General features: G+C 45.9%; 1 protein-coding gene across 2 annotated transcripts in view; it reads left to right on the top strand.

The window, feature by feature from the left end:
* FRMD8 (FERM domain containing 8) overlaps window positions 1-11,071 on the top strand; it is a 52,360-nt gene extending 41,289 nt beyond the window's left edge. For both annotated transcript variants that reach the window (XM_069739484.1, XM_069739483.1), the window contains 3 exons: window positions 5,501-5,644; window positions 8,075-8,258; window positions 10,441-11,071. In XM_069739484.1, the coding sequence (XP_069595585.1) occupies window positions 5,501-5,644; window positions 8,075-8,258; window positions 10,441-10,550 (438 nt within the window). In that variant the 3' untranslated portion in view covers window positions 10,551-11,071. The remainder of the gene's footprint in view (window positions 1-5,500; window positions 5,645-8,074; window positions 8,259-10,440) is intronic.
* The last annotated feature ends 5,622 nt before the right edge of the window (window positions 11,072-16,693 follow it).

Raw genomic sequence — 16,693 nt, 5'->3', positions numbered from 1 at the left:
TCAATTGTCTATTTTATTATTGTATCCATCCTGCCCCATGTCTCCAATCATGCCCCGTGTCTACATTCTGCCCATGCCTCCAGTCCTGCCCCCAGTGTGTCCAGCATATTACCCCCAGTGTGTCCAGCATATTACCCCCAGTGTGTCCAGCAATCTGCCCCAGTATGTCCAGCATATTGCCCCCAGACAGTGTGTCCAGCAATCTGCCCCAGTGTGTCCAGCATATTACCACCAGTGTGTCCAGCAATCTGGCCCAGTGTCTCCAGCATTGCCCCAGTGTATCCAGCATTGCCCCAGTGTGTCCAGCAATCATCTGCCCCAGTGTCTCCAGCAATCTGCCCCAGTGTCTCCAGCAATCTGCCCCCAGTGTCTCCAGCAATCTGCCCCCAGTGTCTCCAGCAATCTGCCCCCAGTGTCTCCAGCAATCTGCCCCCAGTGTGTCCTCCAATCTGCCCCACTGTCTCCAGCATTGCCCCCAGTGTGTCCTCCAATCTGCCTCACTGTCTCCAGCATTGCCCCCAGTGTGTCCTCCAATCTGCCCCAGTGTCTCCAGCATTGCCCCCCCAGTGTGTCCTCCAATCTGCCTCACTGTCTCCAGCATTCTGCCCCACTGTCTCCAGCAATCTGCCCCACTGTCTCCAGCATTGCCCCCAGTGTGTCCTCCAATCTGCCCCAGTGTTTCCAGCTTTGCCCCCCAGTGTGTCCTCCAGTCTGCCCCACTGTCTCCAGCACTGCCCCCAGTGTGTCCTACAATCTGCCCCAGTGTCTCCAGCATTGCCCCCCCCCAGTGTGTCCTCCAATCTGCCTCACTGTCTCCAGCAATCTGCCCCACTGTCTCCAGCAATCTGCCCCACTGTCTCCAGCAATCTGCCCCACTGTGTCCTCCAGCATTGCCCCCCCAGTGTGTCCTCCAATCTGCCTCACTGTCTCCATCATTGCCCCCAGTGTGTCCTCCAATCTGCCCCAGTGTTTCCAGCTTTGCCCCCCAGTGTGTCCTCCAGTCTGCCCCACTGTCTCCAGCACTGCCCCCAGTGTGTCCTCCAATCTGCCCCAGTGTCTCCAGCATTGCCCCCCCCAGTGTGTCCTCCAATCTGCCTCACTGTCTCCAGCAATCTGCCCCACTGTCTCCAGCAATCTGCCCCACTGTCTCCAGCAATCTGCCCCACTGTGTCCTCCAGCATTGCCCCCCCAGTGTGTCCTCCAATCTGCCTCACTGTCTCCATCATTGCCCCCAGTGTGTCCTCCAATCTGCCCCAGTGTCTCCAGCATTGCCCCCCAGTGTGTCCTCCAGCATTGCCCCCCACTCCCCCAGTGTGTCCACCGATAACTGATCCAAAAAAAACAAAAAAAAAACAAGCAGTCTCCTCACCTGTCCGCGCTCCAGGCGGCGAGCTCCCTGCAGCAGCGCACACTCGCCGGCGACTGACAATGACGTCAGACGCCGGCGACGTGTGCGCTGCGGCCGACATCAGCCGCCAGCCTCCAATTGGCTGGCGGCTGTTGTTGTTAACTATTGATGTGCGGGCGCGCGCCCGCACATCAATAGGAAACCGCCGCAGCGCTGCAAGGGGCCCGGTGAGCAGATGAGAAGGGGCCCGATGCGGCCCCCTCTCTCCGCCCACCGGGTCCGGGGGGCACATAAACGCCGGCGGCGGCGGCCGGCACGGGCCGGCATTCACAAATGATTATCAGAGGGTTAATCTGCGGTAGCCCAGGGCCCCCCCAGACCACTGGGCCCTGGGCTACCGCCCATATTGACCCTCTGATAATCCGTCCCTGGAAGTAAGTGACGGAAGTGTGCGGGAGCAGGAGGCGGACATAGTGCGGTGACCAGGGGCGTCTGACTTGCCGGCCCCGGGCCCCCTGTCTGCGAGCCAGATACGGCCATCAAAAGAGCCATATCTGGCTCGCGAGCCATAGGTTCCCGACCCCTGATCTAGAGGGACCCGACGGGGGTGCTCTCTCTCCCCGGCCCTCTTCGCCCTTGCGATTGAGGCCCTGGCGATACGCATAAGATCCTCTGTCGAGATCAAAGGTATAAATATAGCTGATCGGGTGGACACGGTTGGTCTGTACGCTGACGATATGGTGATATTTATGGATGAGGTGGAGGTAACGTTACCGCGGGTGATAGATACCATAGATATATTTAGTAGACACTCAGGCCTGTATATAAACTGGGATAAATCAGCGTTGATGCCCCTTTCTCATGTTCCATCGCCTGGCCTCGGGGCTCTCTCCTCCCTCCCTATTGTACCCAGCTTTAAATACTTGGGCATATATATCTCTCAGAGCAGTAGACTTGATCTACAACTTAATATATTCCCGCTGTCAGAACTAGTTAAACTTAAATTCACAGCTTGGAGCAAACTACCGTTGTCTGTAGCCGGCCGCATTAATTTAGTCAAGATGATAGTGCTCCCCAAGCTCAGCTACTGTCTTCAACATAGTGCTGTGTTAATTCCTAAATCCTTTTTTACAAATTTGAACTCTCAAATTACATCTTTCATATGGGGGAAATCTAGGCCCAAACTTAAGCTATCTACGCTACAAAGACCAAAGTCGGGAGGCGGGGCGGCGTTACCAGATTTCTATTTATATTATTTGGCTGGTCAGGTTAAGGCTCTGAATAAGTGGATGCCCGATAATTGCCTTCCGAATTCAGAAAGCCATCTTCTCCATGTAGCTCAAACAGACTATCCACTGGCTTTTCTAGAACTGGAGAAAATTTATATCCCTCGTATGCTTCCTCTACTTCGCCTGGCGAGATCGGTTTGGAGGCAAATTAAAAAAAAAAAATAAGTATTTATTTGAAGTAGCAATTAAATAACAAGTAATGTAATTTAACCCCTTCTTGACATCGTCAGACACAGATGCGCACACACAGCCAGTGCTGGCAGCGTTATACAGATGGCATCCGTCTCTTGGCAGCAACACTAAGCTCCGATCATTTTTGTTAACCCCTTAAATGTAGCAGTCAATTTGACAGTAGTATTTAAAGCGCATGATCCCGAGGGTGCACCATTTTGTGCACCCACTGTGCCTCCCGTGACACTATTACGAAGTGCCAATGGAGATTGCAATGGCGGCCGAGCCCCAGCTGAAAGGCTGCGGTCTTTGTACCCCTATGAAATTCAGCCACAGGCTGCAATATTGTGTACATAGAACAGGTAATCAAACTATCCTAGGTTTAGGTCCCTTTAAGAGGACTAAAAAAAACAAAGAAAAAAGTTTAGCTTTTTTTTTTTTTTTATGTAAAGTTTTTTTTTCTTTTTGCAAGGTAGAAATAAAGAAATAAAAAAAAAAATGCTATTGCCACTTCTTTAAAAGCCTGATATATCAAAATGAAAAAAAAAATACAGTAGAATTGTTGTTGTTTCTTTTTATAGCACTTTTAGGAGATTAAAAAAGCAATCAAAAAGTCATATGTACCCCAAAATGGTACCAAACAAGTCGTCAACTCGCTACACAAAAAAACAAGCCCTCACCTAGCTCCATTCGATTAAAACGTTATGGTGTCATAAACCATAAGTTTTTTTTTTTTTTCTTGTTTACAAAGGTCTGATTTTTTTATTTATTTATTTTCACCAATTTATCATGTCGTCTGGCCATTTTTACTGCACAATGAACACCATAAAAACAAAAGCTAAAAAAAACACGACAGAATTATTTGGGGAGGGTTTTTCTCAATTTAGCTACACTTTAGAATTTTGTTTTTCTATTTTACACTACATTGTATGGTGAAGTGAATGGTGTCATTAAAACTACAACTCCATAAAAAAAAATACTTACGTAGATGGAGAAAAAAAAATAAAAACGCATGGCTAATGGAAGTACAGTGCCGTAATCCTGCGGCGCTAGCTCCCATAGTGAGGAGGGTAGTGTAGGGGGTAAATCCGGGCCACTCCATCAGTAAAAGATCTCTTCTGCTTCATGCTGCTGCTTAGAGTATTGATGAAGGTTCACTTTTACCTTCCTAAAATTCCAAAACCCAAGTAATCCAGAAAATAGACCTCGTCTCTAAGCCACCGACACTTGAATTAAAGTTTTACTTTTGTTCTATTGCAACAAAATTGTTTTTAGACATAATTCAAGGATTGTTTCCTATTGAACAACACACATATGAGGCTTTAACAGTTCAAGATGGATAATCAAACCTTGTAAGGTGTAGCCCGATTTCCCTTGGAGATATAGAGTATAGACGTATTTTTATTCTATATTGTCTACACTCATTTACTTTTTACTAATTTTAAAGGGTTATTTCCACATGAGGCTTTTGTGGCTGATGGCCGAGATGGGAATAATCCTTCTTTGCTCTGACCGCAGGAATTGGGCGCTGTGTAAACGGCTAAGAGTAGCTGGGCTGCGCTATTTCTGTCCCGCCTATGGAAAATAATGGGTTAAAGGGATATTCTCATCTCCCAAGACCTTATCCTAATATGTAGTAGGTGTAATAGTGATAATATTATTAAATACCTCCTATTAGAAATGTAGTATAGTTCCTCTGATTCACTCAGTCACTTACCCCAGGTCCAGGGCATTGCAGTAGCTTGGGTATCCATTGCTACAGCCACTAACAACTAACTCTCAGTCTGAGTAGTCGTAACCATGGATACTTAAGCTACTGCAATGCCCTGCACATGTAGTAAGCAACATAGTGAATCAGAAGAACTATACTACATTTCTAATTGGAGGCAGTTGGTAATATAGTTATTACACCTACTACATATTGAGATAGGATCTTGAAGATGGGATCATAAATACATTACATGTTAATAACCCTTTTTAAAGGGAGTCTTGTTAGCACGACTTAACTGCTCAAACCAAGCACAGACACTTAAACTTGTATTCCATCTACTTCCACCGTCATCTGGCTCTTGTATAGCCAGGGCTTTCCATTATGGAGGAGGGAGACCAAGATGGATGGAAAACAAGTAGATGGGAACACTGAATTGTTTGGCCACGCCAAGGGTGCACCAAGTGCCTGTGCTTGATTTAAATAGTCATTCTGTGCTGACAGACTCCTGTCTTTAAAGGGCTTGTCCAGCCTCCGCAAAAACTTGTTGACCATTGAGGCTTCTGATTGGCTCAGTGGTCAGGTGATTGGATCAGAATGTCATAGAATGAATGTGCTTTTTGTTTACTCACCATTCCAGTCACCTGACCTTTGTAGCCAATCGCAGGCTTCAGTGGCAAGGCGACTGGAGAAGAGGATGTTATTGCTTCCATTCATTTAGAAGATTAATAAAGCGACATATGATGGATCCATGGAGGCATGACAGCAGGTGAATTGGCCCAATTTAATTATTTTTAAGACCTCTATAGCGCCAGTAAAGTTTTCGTTGATGCTGAACAGCTGCTTTTAAATTAAAGTTGAGTTGTTTGTTTTTTATGGGTTTTGCTTGTATTGTTCAGCTGCTCTATTGTTCTACAAAGAGAGAACACGTCGGGTAATGAAATGGATTTAATATAACATTTTCCACACTTTACTGTCTTCCAGCATGTTCTTCTAAGTTTAAAGTTTTTCGAGCTGTCCTGGGATCACACATACCCAGATGAGGAAGAACACATTCTGTGGCTTGAATTTGACGGAGACAATGAAGGAACACCAGTAAATAAGTTACTGAAGATCTATTCTAAGCAGGTATTAATCCTTTCCATCTAGTAATGTATGTGTGTATGTATATATGTGTGCGTAAAATGTGTGTGTAAAATATGTATGTATGTATATATCTATATATTAGATTGTGGCCCGATTCTAACGCATCGGGTATTCTAGAATATGCATGTCCCCGTAGTATATGGACAATGATGATTCCAGAATTCGCGGCACACTGTGCCCGTCGCTGATTGGTCGAGGCAACCTTTATGACATCATCGTCGCCATGGCAACCTTTATGACATCATCGTCGCTGTGCCCGTCGCTGATTGGTCGAGGCCTGGCGGCCTCGACCAATCAGAGACGCGGGATTTCTATGTCGATACTGTTCCTGTTGCTGATTGGTCGAGGCCTGGCGGCCTCGACCAATCAGAGAGGCGGGATTTCCAGGACAGACAGACAGACGGAAAAACCCTTAGACAATTATATATATACTAGATTGTGGCCCGATTCTAACGCATCGGGTATTCTAGAATATGCATGTCCCTGTAATATATGGACAATGATGATTCCAGAATTCGCGGCAGACTGTGCCCGTCGCTGATTGGTCGAGGCAACCTTTATAACATCATCGTCGCCATGGCAACCATTATGACATCGTCGCTGTGCCCGTTGCTGATTGGTCGAGGCCTGGCGGCCTCGACCAATCAGAGACGCGGGATGTCTACGTCCTTTATGACATCATCGTCGCTGTGCCCGTTGCTGATTGGTCGAGGCCTGGCGGCCTCGACCAATCAGAGGCGCGGGATTTCTACGTCGATGCTGTGCCGGTCTCTGATTGGTCGAGGCCTAGCGGCCTCGACCAATCAGAGAGCCGGGATTTCCAGGACAGACAGACAGAAAGACAGACAGACAGACGGAAAAACCCTTAGACAATTATATATATATATATATATATATATATATATGTATGTACTGTGTATATATATGTGTGTATGTATATATATATATATATATATATATATATATATATATATATATATATATATATATATATATATATATATATATGCATGCATGCATACATACATACATACATACATACACACACACACACACACACACACACACACACACACACACACACACACACACACACTTTTTTTTTATTCAATGCAGATGAATATAATCTCCTAGTTTTTATAAATAACCCAAATTTTTTTTTAATGAATCTGTTCTTTAAATTAAAATGGATCACGCAACAAAACCAAAAGTGCAAGTGCATGGACTGACAAACCCGTAAATGATGTGGTATAGCAATAGAGCCAGATCACCTTTTGCTACTAACTAGTAACCATGTAGAAAGAAAAAACTGCGGGGATGGCACAACGTGTGGAAGCGGCTCCACTGATCACACATTCAAGTCTATGGTGAGTATAGTAGATGCAGTTATAGTCTCACTACAAAAGCATCACCCACCACAACAAAGGTTCTGATGTGTCAAAGCAAAACAATTGGCTGATCGTGTGATCAGTGGATCCGCTTCCACACGTGGTGCCATCCCCACAATTTTTGCTTTCTAGGTGGTTACTAGTTAGTACCAATGGGTGATCTGGTCCTATTGATATAGTCCTATTGATATACCAAATCATTTTTGTGTTTGTCAGTCCATGCACTTGCACTTTTGTGTTTTGTGTGTGTAATCTATTTTATTTTATGAATAGTCTCATTAAAAGGTAATGTTTAACCCTAATTTGCTAGTTTACTCTTTCCAAAACAAAATTCTCAGCATAAGGTGTGATCTTTTTAGGGAGCATGACTCTATTGATGCATTATTTGAGCCGGAAGGTGGAATTGCTTCCCCAACCCCCCCCCCATTTCTCCCAGAAAAAAAAAAAATGAAAGATATTACTTTGTGCACCCAAAAAATGATTCTATTAAAAAGTTCAACTCATCCCCCCAAAAGAAAACAAGCCTTGTATATGGCTGCATGAGAAAAAAATAAACTAATGGCTCTTGGAATTTAGCAGCAGGAAAGAAATTATTTATGTAGTAGTAGTAAATCATGTATTGCCTTAATTGTACCTGCACATAGACTAATAGTAAAGTAACACCATATTTATTGCGCACAGTGAATGTAAAACAAAAAAATATACCATAGTTCACATCCCAACCGTTCTGTGATGATGTCAACGATTGGAATTGGTGTAATTTAGGTTACTTACACATCTGCAATAACGCTGCCAATGTCTGGTTCATGCTGCCATGGTTAAATCGGCATAAATCTTCTGTCTGGTTGCCTTTATTGATTTTCTTCACCCCCTTCTGCTCCATTGTTGGGTAGGTCTGCCATTCTAGAGACTGATAAAGATGAGTACAGTTCTTTTAAGGAATATAATGTGTGTGTGTATGTATGTATGTATGTATATATATAAGGCTTTACCAAGATGAATGACACTAGTTTTTTCTTTCCAGGCTGAGCTGATGAGTGGCCTGATTGAGTATTGCATAGAGCTCAGTCAAGGTAATGACTTGCCGTCTCCAGAAACTATTCCTGGGATTTCACATGACTCCGGGAAACGCACTAATCTACGCAGACAGGAAAGCGTTGTGTGTAATCGCATTAAAAATCTGACTACCATAGATTACGTTGATGATGGTAAGTCTCTAGTAGCGTGGCTGAGTGTTTTCCAAGCTCTTTTATAATAGAAAATCTGGGCTAATCGTTCGATCGCATGATTTGGCAAGCTTTTGTGTCCCTGTGCATTCTTATCGGACAGCGCGCATCATCTGGCCAATGGCGCATCGACCATCCACCATCTCATCCCTGTGTTGGCACATGACCATGTGGTAAGGAGGACGTCCCCTGTCTATGTTGGAACAATCCTCTATCTACAGTGGTACAGATATCATAGTGAAAGATGGGGCAGTTATTAATTTATAATGCAATTTTATCTCCTGGACTCCATACACCATTATAATAAGCAGTGAATAAGCCAAATATGTTGATAAAGACTTGTGAATCCTCATGGTACAAGCTGTCAGGATTTGCAGGAGCGAGCGGGCGGGCGCGTGAATGCAAGTAAGCGATTTGCATACATGCGATCACGTGCCGACTAGACGTGCGAGACCTCGCTCAATACAAGTGAACTCAGAGATGCCAGCTACGTCTAGTTGCCAATCACAGCTCCCAGCACCCGGAGGATCCTGACACTGCGTGCTGTGAGGATTCACAAGTCTGCAGTCACATAGAGTGACTGCAGATTTGAGCCCCAAGCCTGGACAACCCCTTTAAAAATGAATAAGAGAAGCTTTTTAATGCATTTATTTTTTTCATATGTGAAAATCACTCATGAAACATAAATGGTAAAAAAAAATGACCAAACACTGGTGAAACGCGAATCCAAAACACTGATGTCACTTGAACCAGCTTTTTGCAAATGTGAAAAATCACTGAATGGGGCCTTAGTCAATAAAATCTCTTGTTCAGTACAATTAAAAACAGCAGACAGCCTCAATGGTGCAAGCATGTTGCTTGCTCCTGAAGAACATCTCTAGAATCTGTCCCTTCTTCACCATGGAAACAACGAAAACACTCACTGTTGCCCTGATCCACTCCCGCCTCGACTACTCTATTAATTGGCCTCCCCCTAACTCAATTTTCCCCTCTCCAGTCCATCCTTAATGCAGCAACTGGGTAATCGGCACTCGGGCGCCTCTGCTCTGTGCCAGTCATTGCACTGGCTGCCCATACATTAAAGGATCCAATTTAAACTGCTCATTCTCACCCACAAAGCTCTGCACAGTGCAGCAACCCCTTACATCGCCTCCCTAATTTCTGTTTATCGGCCTACCCATTCTCTATGCTCCTCAAGCGACTTTTGACTAACATCCACACTAATCCATACCTCCCACACCCGGCTCCAAGACTTCTCACGAGTTGCACCAATTCTTTGGAATGCTCTATCCCAAGAAGATAGAACTAACCACAACTTACAAAGTTTCAGGCACTCCGTAAAAAGACATCCGTTTAAGGCAACCTATCTCGTTCCCTAATCATAGTCCTTTTATATAGTCCATTCTCTGTTTCTCTGAACATAATTCTCCATCAAACTCCACCGCACCCAAAAGCACCACACATACTGGCTGGTGAGCTGCTCGTGCAGCCTTTATCTATCCCCCACTCCCTCAAGATGGCTGGACCATCATTGTAAATAAGCCCCTGTACTTTGTCTCCCCCACCTCATTGTAAGTGGTTAAGCTCTTACTGGCAGGGGCGTCATTATTTTGCCTTAATTATTGTATTATCTTTAACTATGTTACTTATAACTTTTGTATAAAAACCTCTTATTTGTAATTATGAAAAACTTATTTTCAGCTCACCCACTTACTCCATGCTCATCCACCTGAGGCTCAGACACCGGCATCACCCTGGCATCACATCAAAGATAATAGAAAAAATTGGAGTCCGGCTCAACAGGACTGGATTTTCTTTTTGTTTTTCAAAAGAAATTATAGTGCATACAAAAGAAAAGTGTACATGGTCAACATGACCCAATCTACGCGTTTCGACTGCACTAAGCAGTCTTACTCATGACTACTTATGTCTTAATTGTAGAGCACTTCGGAATATGTTGGCACTATATAAATAAAGATTATTATTATTATTATTCTTGGCTTTGTAATTTCCCTGTGGAGAGGACTGTATTTTGCTGCTTTCATCATCCAGGTTCTTAAATATGAGCTAGTATTAGGTGCAGCTATTGTACAATTCTGCTACTATAATTACAAATATGTGACTTGTCATATTGATGCCCATTCTGCCTTTCTTTTCCTTTCAGGTACTGAAATTAAACGTGTGAAGCCAAAAAGATCAGCGTCATTTTTCAACCGGCAGTCTACCCACAGCTACGCTTCTGTGCAGCCTTCGGAGACTCCTGGGCAGAGTTGACCGTGGCTCCAGTAGAAAGCCAAAGACCAAATTGACTTCTAACGCACTGAACCTTTATTATCGACTGTATGGACCAAGCCAAAAAATTGAGAAATTTTAACAAATGTGCCTAATGATTTCCCTACTGTATCCAAAGTGGTGGACCTTCCAAGTTTCCAGGATGTACATATTACCCTGGGAAGTCAGCCAATCATTTCCTTATGTAAAAAGTGCCTTCATTTCTGCAAAGCAAAAACATCTTGTGACCAAGCTGCATAAATGTCTTCCTTTATAACTCATGTTATCTATCTTCTTTTTGTGTCATACACAAATTATTTCCTGGAACAGTGAGTCAATATCTTAATAACTTTGAATAGGGCAATAGATCCTAAAATCAGACATAAATTGGCCTATGGATTTAGGTATTTGAGTGATCTGGTGCACTTATTAATTTCTACTATGTACAAATAACAATATTCTGTTAATCTCATGCTCTTTATATATAAAAAAAAAGTTAAAATAAACCGCTCTCTACTGTTGCACTTTTTGAGTCATTCATTATTATACAAATGTATCTTTATTATGTGTATGTATATGATATATATATATATATATATATATATATATATATATATATATATATATATAATTACTCTGTCCTCCTTGACCTGTCGGCTGCCTTTGACACAGTGGACCATTCCCTATTATTACAGACCCTCTCATCCCTTGGCATCACAGACTTGGCCCTATCCTGGATCTCGTCATACCTAACAGACCGGACATTCAGCGTCTCCCACTCACACACCACCTCCTCACCTCGCCCCCTATCTGTCGGAGTCCCACAAGGTTCAGTCCTAGGTCCCCTGCTCTTCTCCATTTACACCTTTGGCCTGGGACCGCTCATAGAATCTCATGGTTTTCAGTATCACCTCTATGCTGATGACACACAGATCTACATCTCTGGACCAGATATCACCTCCCTACTAACCAGAATCCCTCAATGTCTGTCTGCTATTTCATCCTTCTTCTCCGCTAGATTTCTGAAACTTAACATGGACAAAACAGAATTCATCATCTTTCCCCCATCTCACTCAACTCCTCCAACAGACCTATCCATTACAGTAAACAGCTGCCCACTCTCCCCAGTCCCACAAGCTCGCTGCCTCGGGGTAATCCTTGACGCTGATCTCTCCTTCAAACCACATATCCAAGCCCTTTCCACTTCCTGCCGACTTCAACTCAAAAATATTTCATGAATCCGTTCATTCCTCAACCAAGAATCTGAAAAAACCCTAGTCCATGCCCTCATCATCTCTCGCCTTGACTACTGCAACCTCCTGCTCTGTGGCCTCCCCTCTAACACTCTCGCATCCCTCCAATCTATTCTAAACGCTGCTGCCCGACTAATCCACCTGTCCCCCCGCTATTCCCCGGCCTCTCCCCTCTGTCAATCCCTTCACTGGCTCCCCATTGCCCAGAGACTCCACTACAAAACCCTAACCATGACGTACAAAGCCATCCACAACCTGTCTCCTCCATACATCTGTGACCTCGTCTCCCGGTACTTACCTACACGGAACCTCCGATCCTCTGAAGACCTCCTTCTCTACTCCCCTCTTATCTCCTCTTCCCACAATCGTGTACAAGATTTCTCTTGCGTATCCCCCCTACTCTGGAACCCTCTACCACAACACATCAGACTCTCGCCTACCATCGAAACCTTCAAAAAGAACCTGAAGACCCACCTCTTCCGACAAGCCTACAACCTGCAGTAACCACCGATCGACCAAACCGCTGCATGACCAGCTCTATCCTTACCTACTGTATCCTCACCCCTCCCTTGTAGATTGTGAGCCCTCGCGCGCAGGGTCCTCTCTCCTCCTGTACCAGTTATGACTTGTATTGTTTAAGATTATTGTACTTATTTTTATTATGTATACCCCTCCTCACATGTAAAGCGCCATGGACTAAATGGCGCTATAACAATAAATAATATATATCAGGGGTGTCAAACTGCATTCCTCGAGGGCTGCAAACCATGCGTGTTTTCAAGATTTCCTTACGGAAATCAAGGGGGCATTCTTTGCGTCTGGAGGAGAGAAGGTTTTTCCACCAACATAGAAGAGGATTCTTTACTGTTAGGGCAGTGAGAATCTGGAATTGCTTGCCTGAGGAGGTGGTGATGGCGATCTCAGTCGAGGGGTTCAAGAGAGGCCTGGATGTCTTCCTGGAGCAGAACAATATTGTATCATACAATTATTAGGTTCTGTAGAAGGACGTAGATCTGGGTATTTATTATGATGGAATATAGGCTGAACTGGATGGACAAATGTCTTTTTTCGGCCTTACTAACTATGTATGTTACTATGTTACTATGTTACATTGCACAAGGTGCTGCAATCATTATGTGTGTAGGTGATTAAATTGTGTGCAGTACAAGGAAATCCTGAAAACATGACCTGTTTGCAGCCCTCGAGGAATGCAGTCTGACACCCCTGAGATAGATATACTAGCTATTGAACCCGTTCTATACCCGGGTGGCGAGCATTTATATTGGTATATGGTCTCCATCCTGGTATGTGTTGCTTCCATCCTGCGCCCTAATCTTGTCATGTGCTGCTACCATCTTGTGCCCCCATCTTGTCATGTGCAGCCCCATCCTGTGCCCCCATGCTGTCATGTGCTGCTCCCATCCTACGCCCCAGTTCTGTCATGTGCTGCTCCTATCCTGCTCCCCCATCCTGTCATGTGCTGCTCCTATCCTGCTCCCCCATCCTGTCATGCGCTGCTCCCATCCTGCGCCCCCATTCTGACATGTGCTGCACCCATCCTGCGCCTCCATTCTGTCATGTGCTGCTTCCATCCTGCACCCCCGTTCTGTCATGTGCTGCTGCCATCCTGCACCCCCGTTCTGTCATGTGCTGCTGCCATCCTGCACCCCCGTTCTGTCATGTGCTGCCCTATTCTGTCATGTGCTGCTCCCATCCTGCGCCACCGTTCTGTCATGTGCTGCTCCCATCCTGCGCCACCGTTCTGTAATTTGCTGCTCCCATCCATATGCCCCATACGCTGCTCCATAAAGGTTGATAGCCCCCATAAGATGCTCCATAGTATATGCCCCGTATGCTGCTCCATAAATGTTGATGGCCCCCATAAGATGCTCCATAGTATATGCCCCGTATTCTGCTCCATAAAGGTTGATGGCCCCCCATTAGATGCTCCATAGTATATGCCCCGTATGTTGCTCCATAAAAGTTGATGGCCCCCATAAGATGCTCCATAGTATATGCCCTGTATGCTGCTCCATAAAGGTTGATAGCCCCCATAAGATGCTCTATAGTATATGCCCCGTATGCTGCTCCATAAAGGTTTATGGCCCCCATAAGATGCTCCATAGTATATGCCCCGTATGCTGCTCCATAAAGGTTGATAGCCCCCATAAGATGCTCCATAGTATATGCCCCGTATGCTGCTCCATAAAGGTTTATGGCCCCCATAAGATGCTCCATAGTATATGCCCCGTATGCTGCTCCATAAATGTTGATGGCCCCCATAAGATGCTCCATAGTATATGCCCCGTATGCTGCTCCATAAATGTTGATGGCCCCCATAAGATGCTCCATAGTATATGCCCCGTATGCTGCTCCATAAATGTTGATGGCCCCCATAAGATGCTCCATAGTATTATATGCCCCGTATGCTGCTGCGATATATAAAAAAAAAATATATACTCACCTATTGTCGCTGGGCGCCGAGTGCTGGGGGGCCTGAGCAGGCGGGGACACCGGCGCGCTGTGGGGGTCAGGTGCCGGAGTCGCCGCTAGCTCAGGCCCCCGACACTTGCTATATTCACCTGTCCCGTTCAAGCGCTGCGCGCCGCCGTCTTCCGGGTCCTCTGGCTGTGACTGTTCAGAGGGCGGCGCGCATTAAGCGCGTCATCGCGCCCTCTGAACTGTTCGTCACAGGCAGAGGACCCGAAGACGGCGGCGCGCAGCGGTGGAACGGGGACAGGTGAATATAGCATACTCATCCTCCTGGCACGTCCCTGCTTCTCCGTTGCAGATCGCGGTGTGCGTTCAGTGCTTACGCATACCGCGATCTCCTGGGCTGCGTCACTCTGTGGGGTCCAGACTGCGCCGGCGCTTGCGCGCAGTCTATAAAGGCTTCGGACAGAGTGACGCTCCCAGCGTATATATATATATATATATATATAGTATTTTTCAGACTATAAGACGCACCTTTGTTTTAGAGGAGGGAATTAAAAAAATAATTTAAGCAAAAAAAGTCAATTCTGTACTTAATAGCCCCTATCCTGGTATATATTGTCCCCTCATCCCTATTCTGGTATGTATGCATGGCCCCTCTCATCCCCATCCTGGTGTGCATGGGCCCCCTTTTCCTTATCCTGGAATGCATGGCCAGTCATCCCTATCCTGGTAGGCATGGTCCCCTCATCCCAAGCCTGGTAGGCATGGTCCCCCTCATCCTTATCCTGGTAGGAATGGTCCCCCTCATCGCTATTATAGTAGGAGTGGTCCCCCATCCCAATCTTGGTATGTATGCATGGCCCCTCTCATCCCCATCCTGGTGTGCATGGGCCCCCTTTTCCTTATCCTGGAATGCATGGCCAGTCATCCCTATCCTGGTACGTACTCCTCCCTCATCCCTATCCTGGTACGCATGGTCCCCTAATCCCAAGCCTGGTAGGAATGGTCCCCCTCATCCCTAAAATGGTAGGAATGGACCCCCATCCCTATCCTGGTATGCAGGTCCCCATCTCAATCCTGGTATGCATGGTCCCATCCTTATCCTGGTATGATTGGCTCCCATCCCCGCCCTGGTGAGCATGGCCCCATCAGAAAACATTTAAGAAAAAAAACATTGCATTTTCTGCGCTCCCTCGCAGCGTCTTGTTCCGGTGCCAGCAGCTGCTTTATGCTTGTAAGTAGCGAATGGTAGGGACGTCATGCGCTGCTTACAAGATGAAGGACAGCTGCCGGAATACTCACTGCTCTCCACGCCAGCCGGGACTATGTGTGTGGAGGGCAGAGAGTATTCATTGCTCTTTAGTAGCACGCACAGTGTCAGCTGCCGGCTTCCTGCAGCTGCCCGCGGTCACATGTGCCGCTACATAAGAGAAATGAATATTCACAGTATTCCATGCCCATGAGAGTGGAGCAAGGTGAATATTAATTTCTCTTAAAGGGAACCTGTCACCCCGAAAATCGTGGGTGAGGTAAGCCCACCGGCATCAGGGGCTTATCTACAGCATTCTGTAATGCTGTAGATAAGCCCCCGATGTTACCTGAAAGAGGAGAAAAAGACGTTATATTATACTCACCCAGGAGCGGTCCCGCTGCTGGTCAGGTCAAATGGGCGTCTCCGGTCCGCTGCGGCGCCTCCCATCTTCATTACAAGACGTCCTCTTCTGATCTTCAGCCACGGCTCCGGCGCAGGCGTACTTTGCTCTGCCCTGTTGAGGGCAGAGGATAGTACTGCAGTGCGCAGGCTCCGAAAAGGTCAGAGGCCCGGCGCCTGCGCACTGCAGTACTTTGTCTGCCCTCAACAGGGCAGAGCAAAGTACGCCTGCGCCGGAGCCGTGGCTGAAGATCAGAAGAGGACGTCTTGTAATGAAGATGGGAGGCGCCGCAGCGGATCGGAGACGCCCGTTTGACCTGACCAGCAGCGGGACCGCCCCTGGGTGAGTATAATATAACGTCTTTTTCTCCTCTTTCAGGTAACATCGGGGGCTTATCTACAGCATTATAGAATGCTATAGATAAGCCACTGATGCCGGTGGGCTTACCTCACCCGCGAATTTCGGGGTGACAGGTTCCCTTTAAGTAGCGTGCACACGTAACTGCCAGAAGCCGGCGGCTGACATGGTGCGCGCTACTAAAAAGCAATGAATACTCCCTGCCCTCCATGACATACCTGCCATGCGCTGCTTACAAGCATAAAGCAGCTGCTGTCACCGAAACAAGACACTGCGATGGAGCACAGTCAATTTGTGACTTTTTTTTTTTAAGGATTTGCAGACTATTGGAGTCGAAAAGTGAAAACATAAATAAATAACGGTTAAAAACAAAAATAATCTTTATTTAGCATCAAATTAATTGATGGTGCAAAAAAAAAAATCAAATTCCAAAGCTAATTTTAAAAAA

Source organism: Ranitomeya imitator, chromosome 9, assembly GCF_032444005.1.
Source record: "Ranitomeya imitator isolate aRanImi1 chromosome 9, aRanImi1.pri, whole genome shotgun sequence".
NCBI classification, from domain to species: Eukaryota; Metazoa; Chordata; class Amphibia; order Anura; family Dendrobatidae; genus Ranitomeya; species Ranitomeya imitator.
Note: the sequence above shows the minus strand (reverse complement) of the source record. Positions and strands in the feature narration are given on the sequence as shown.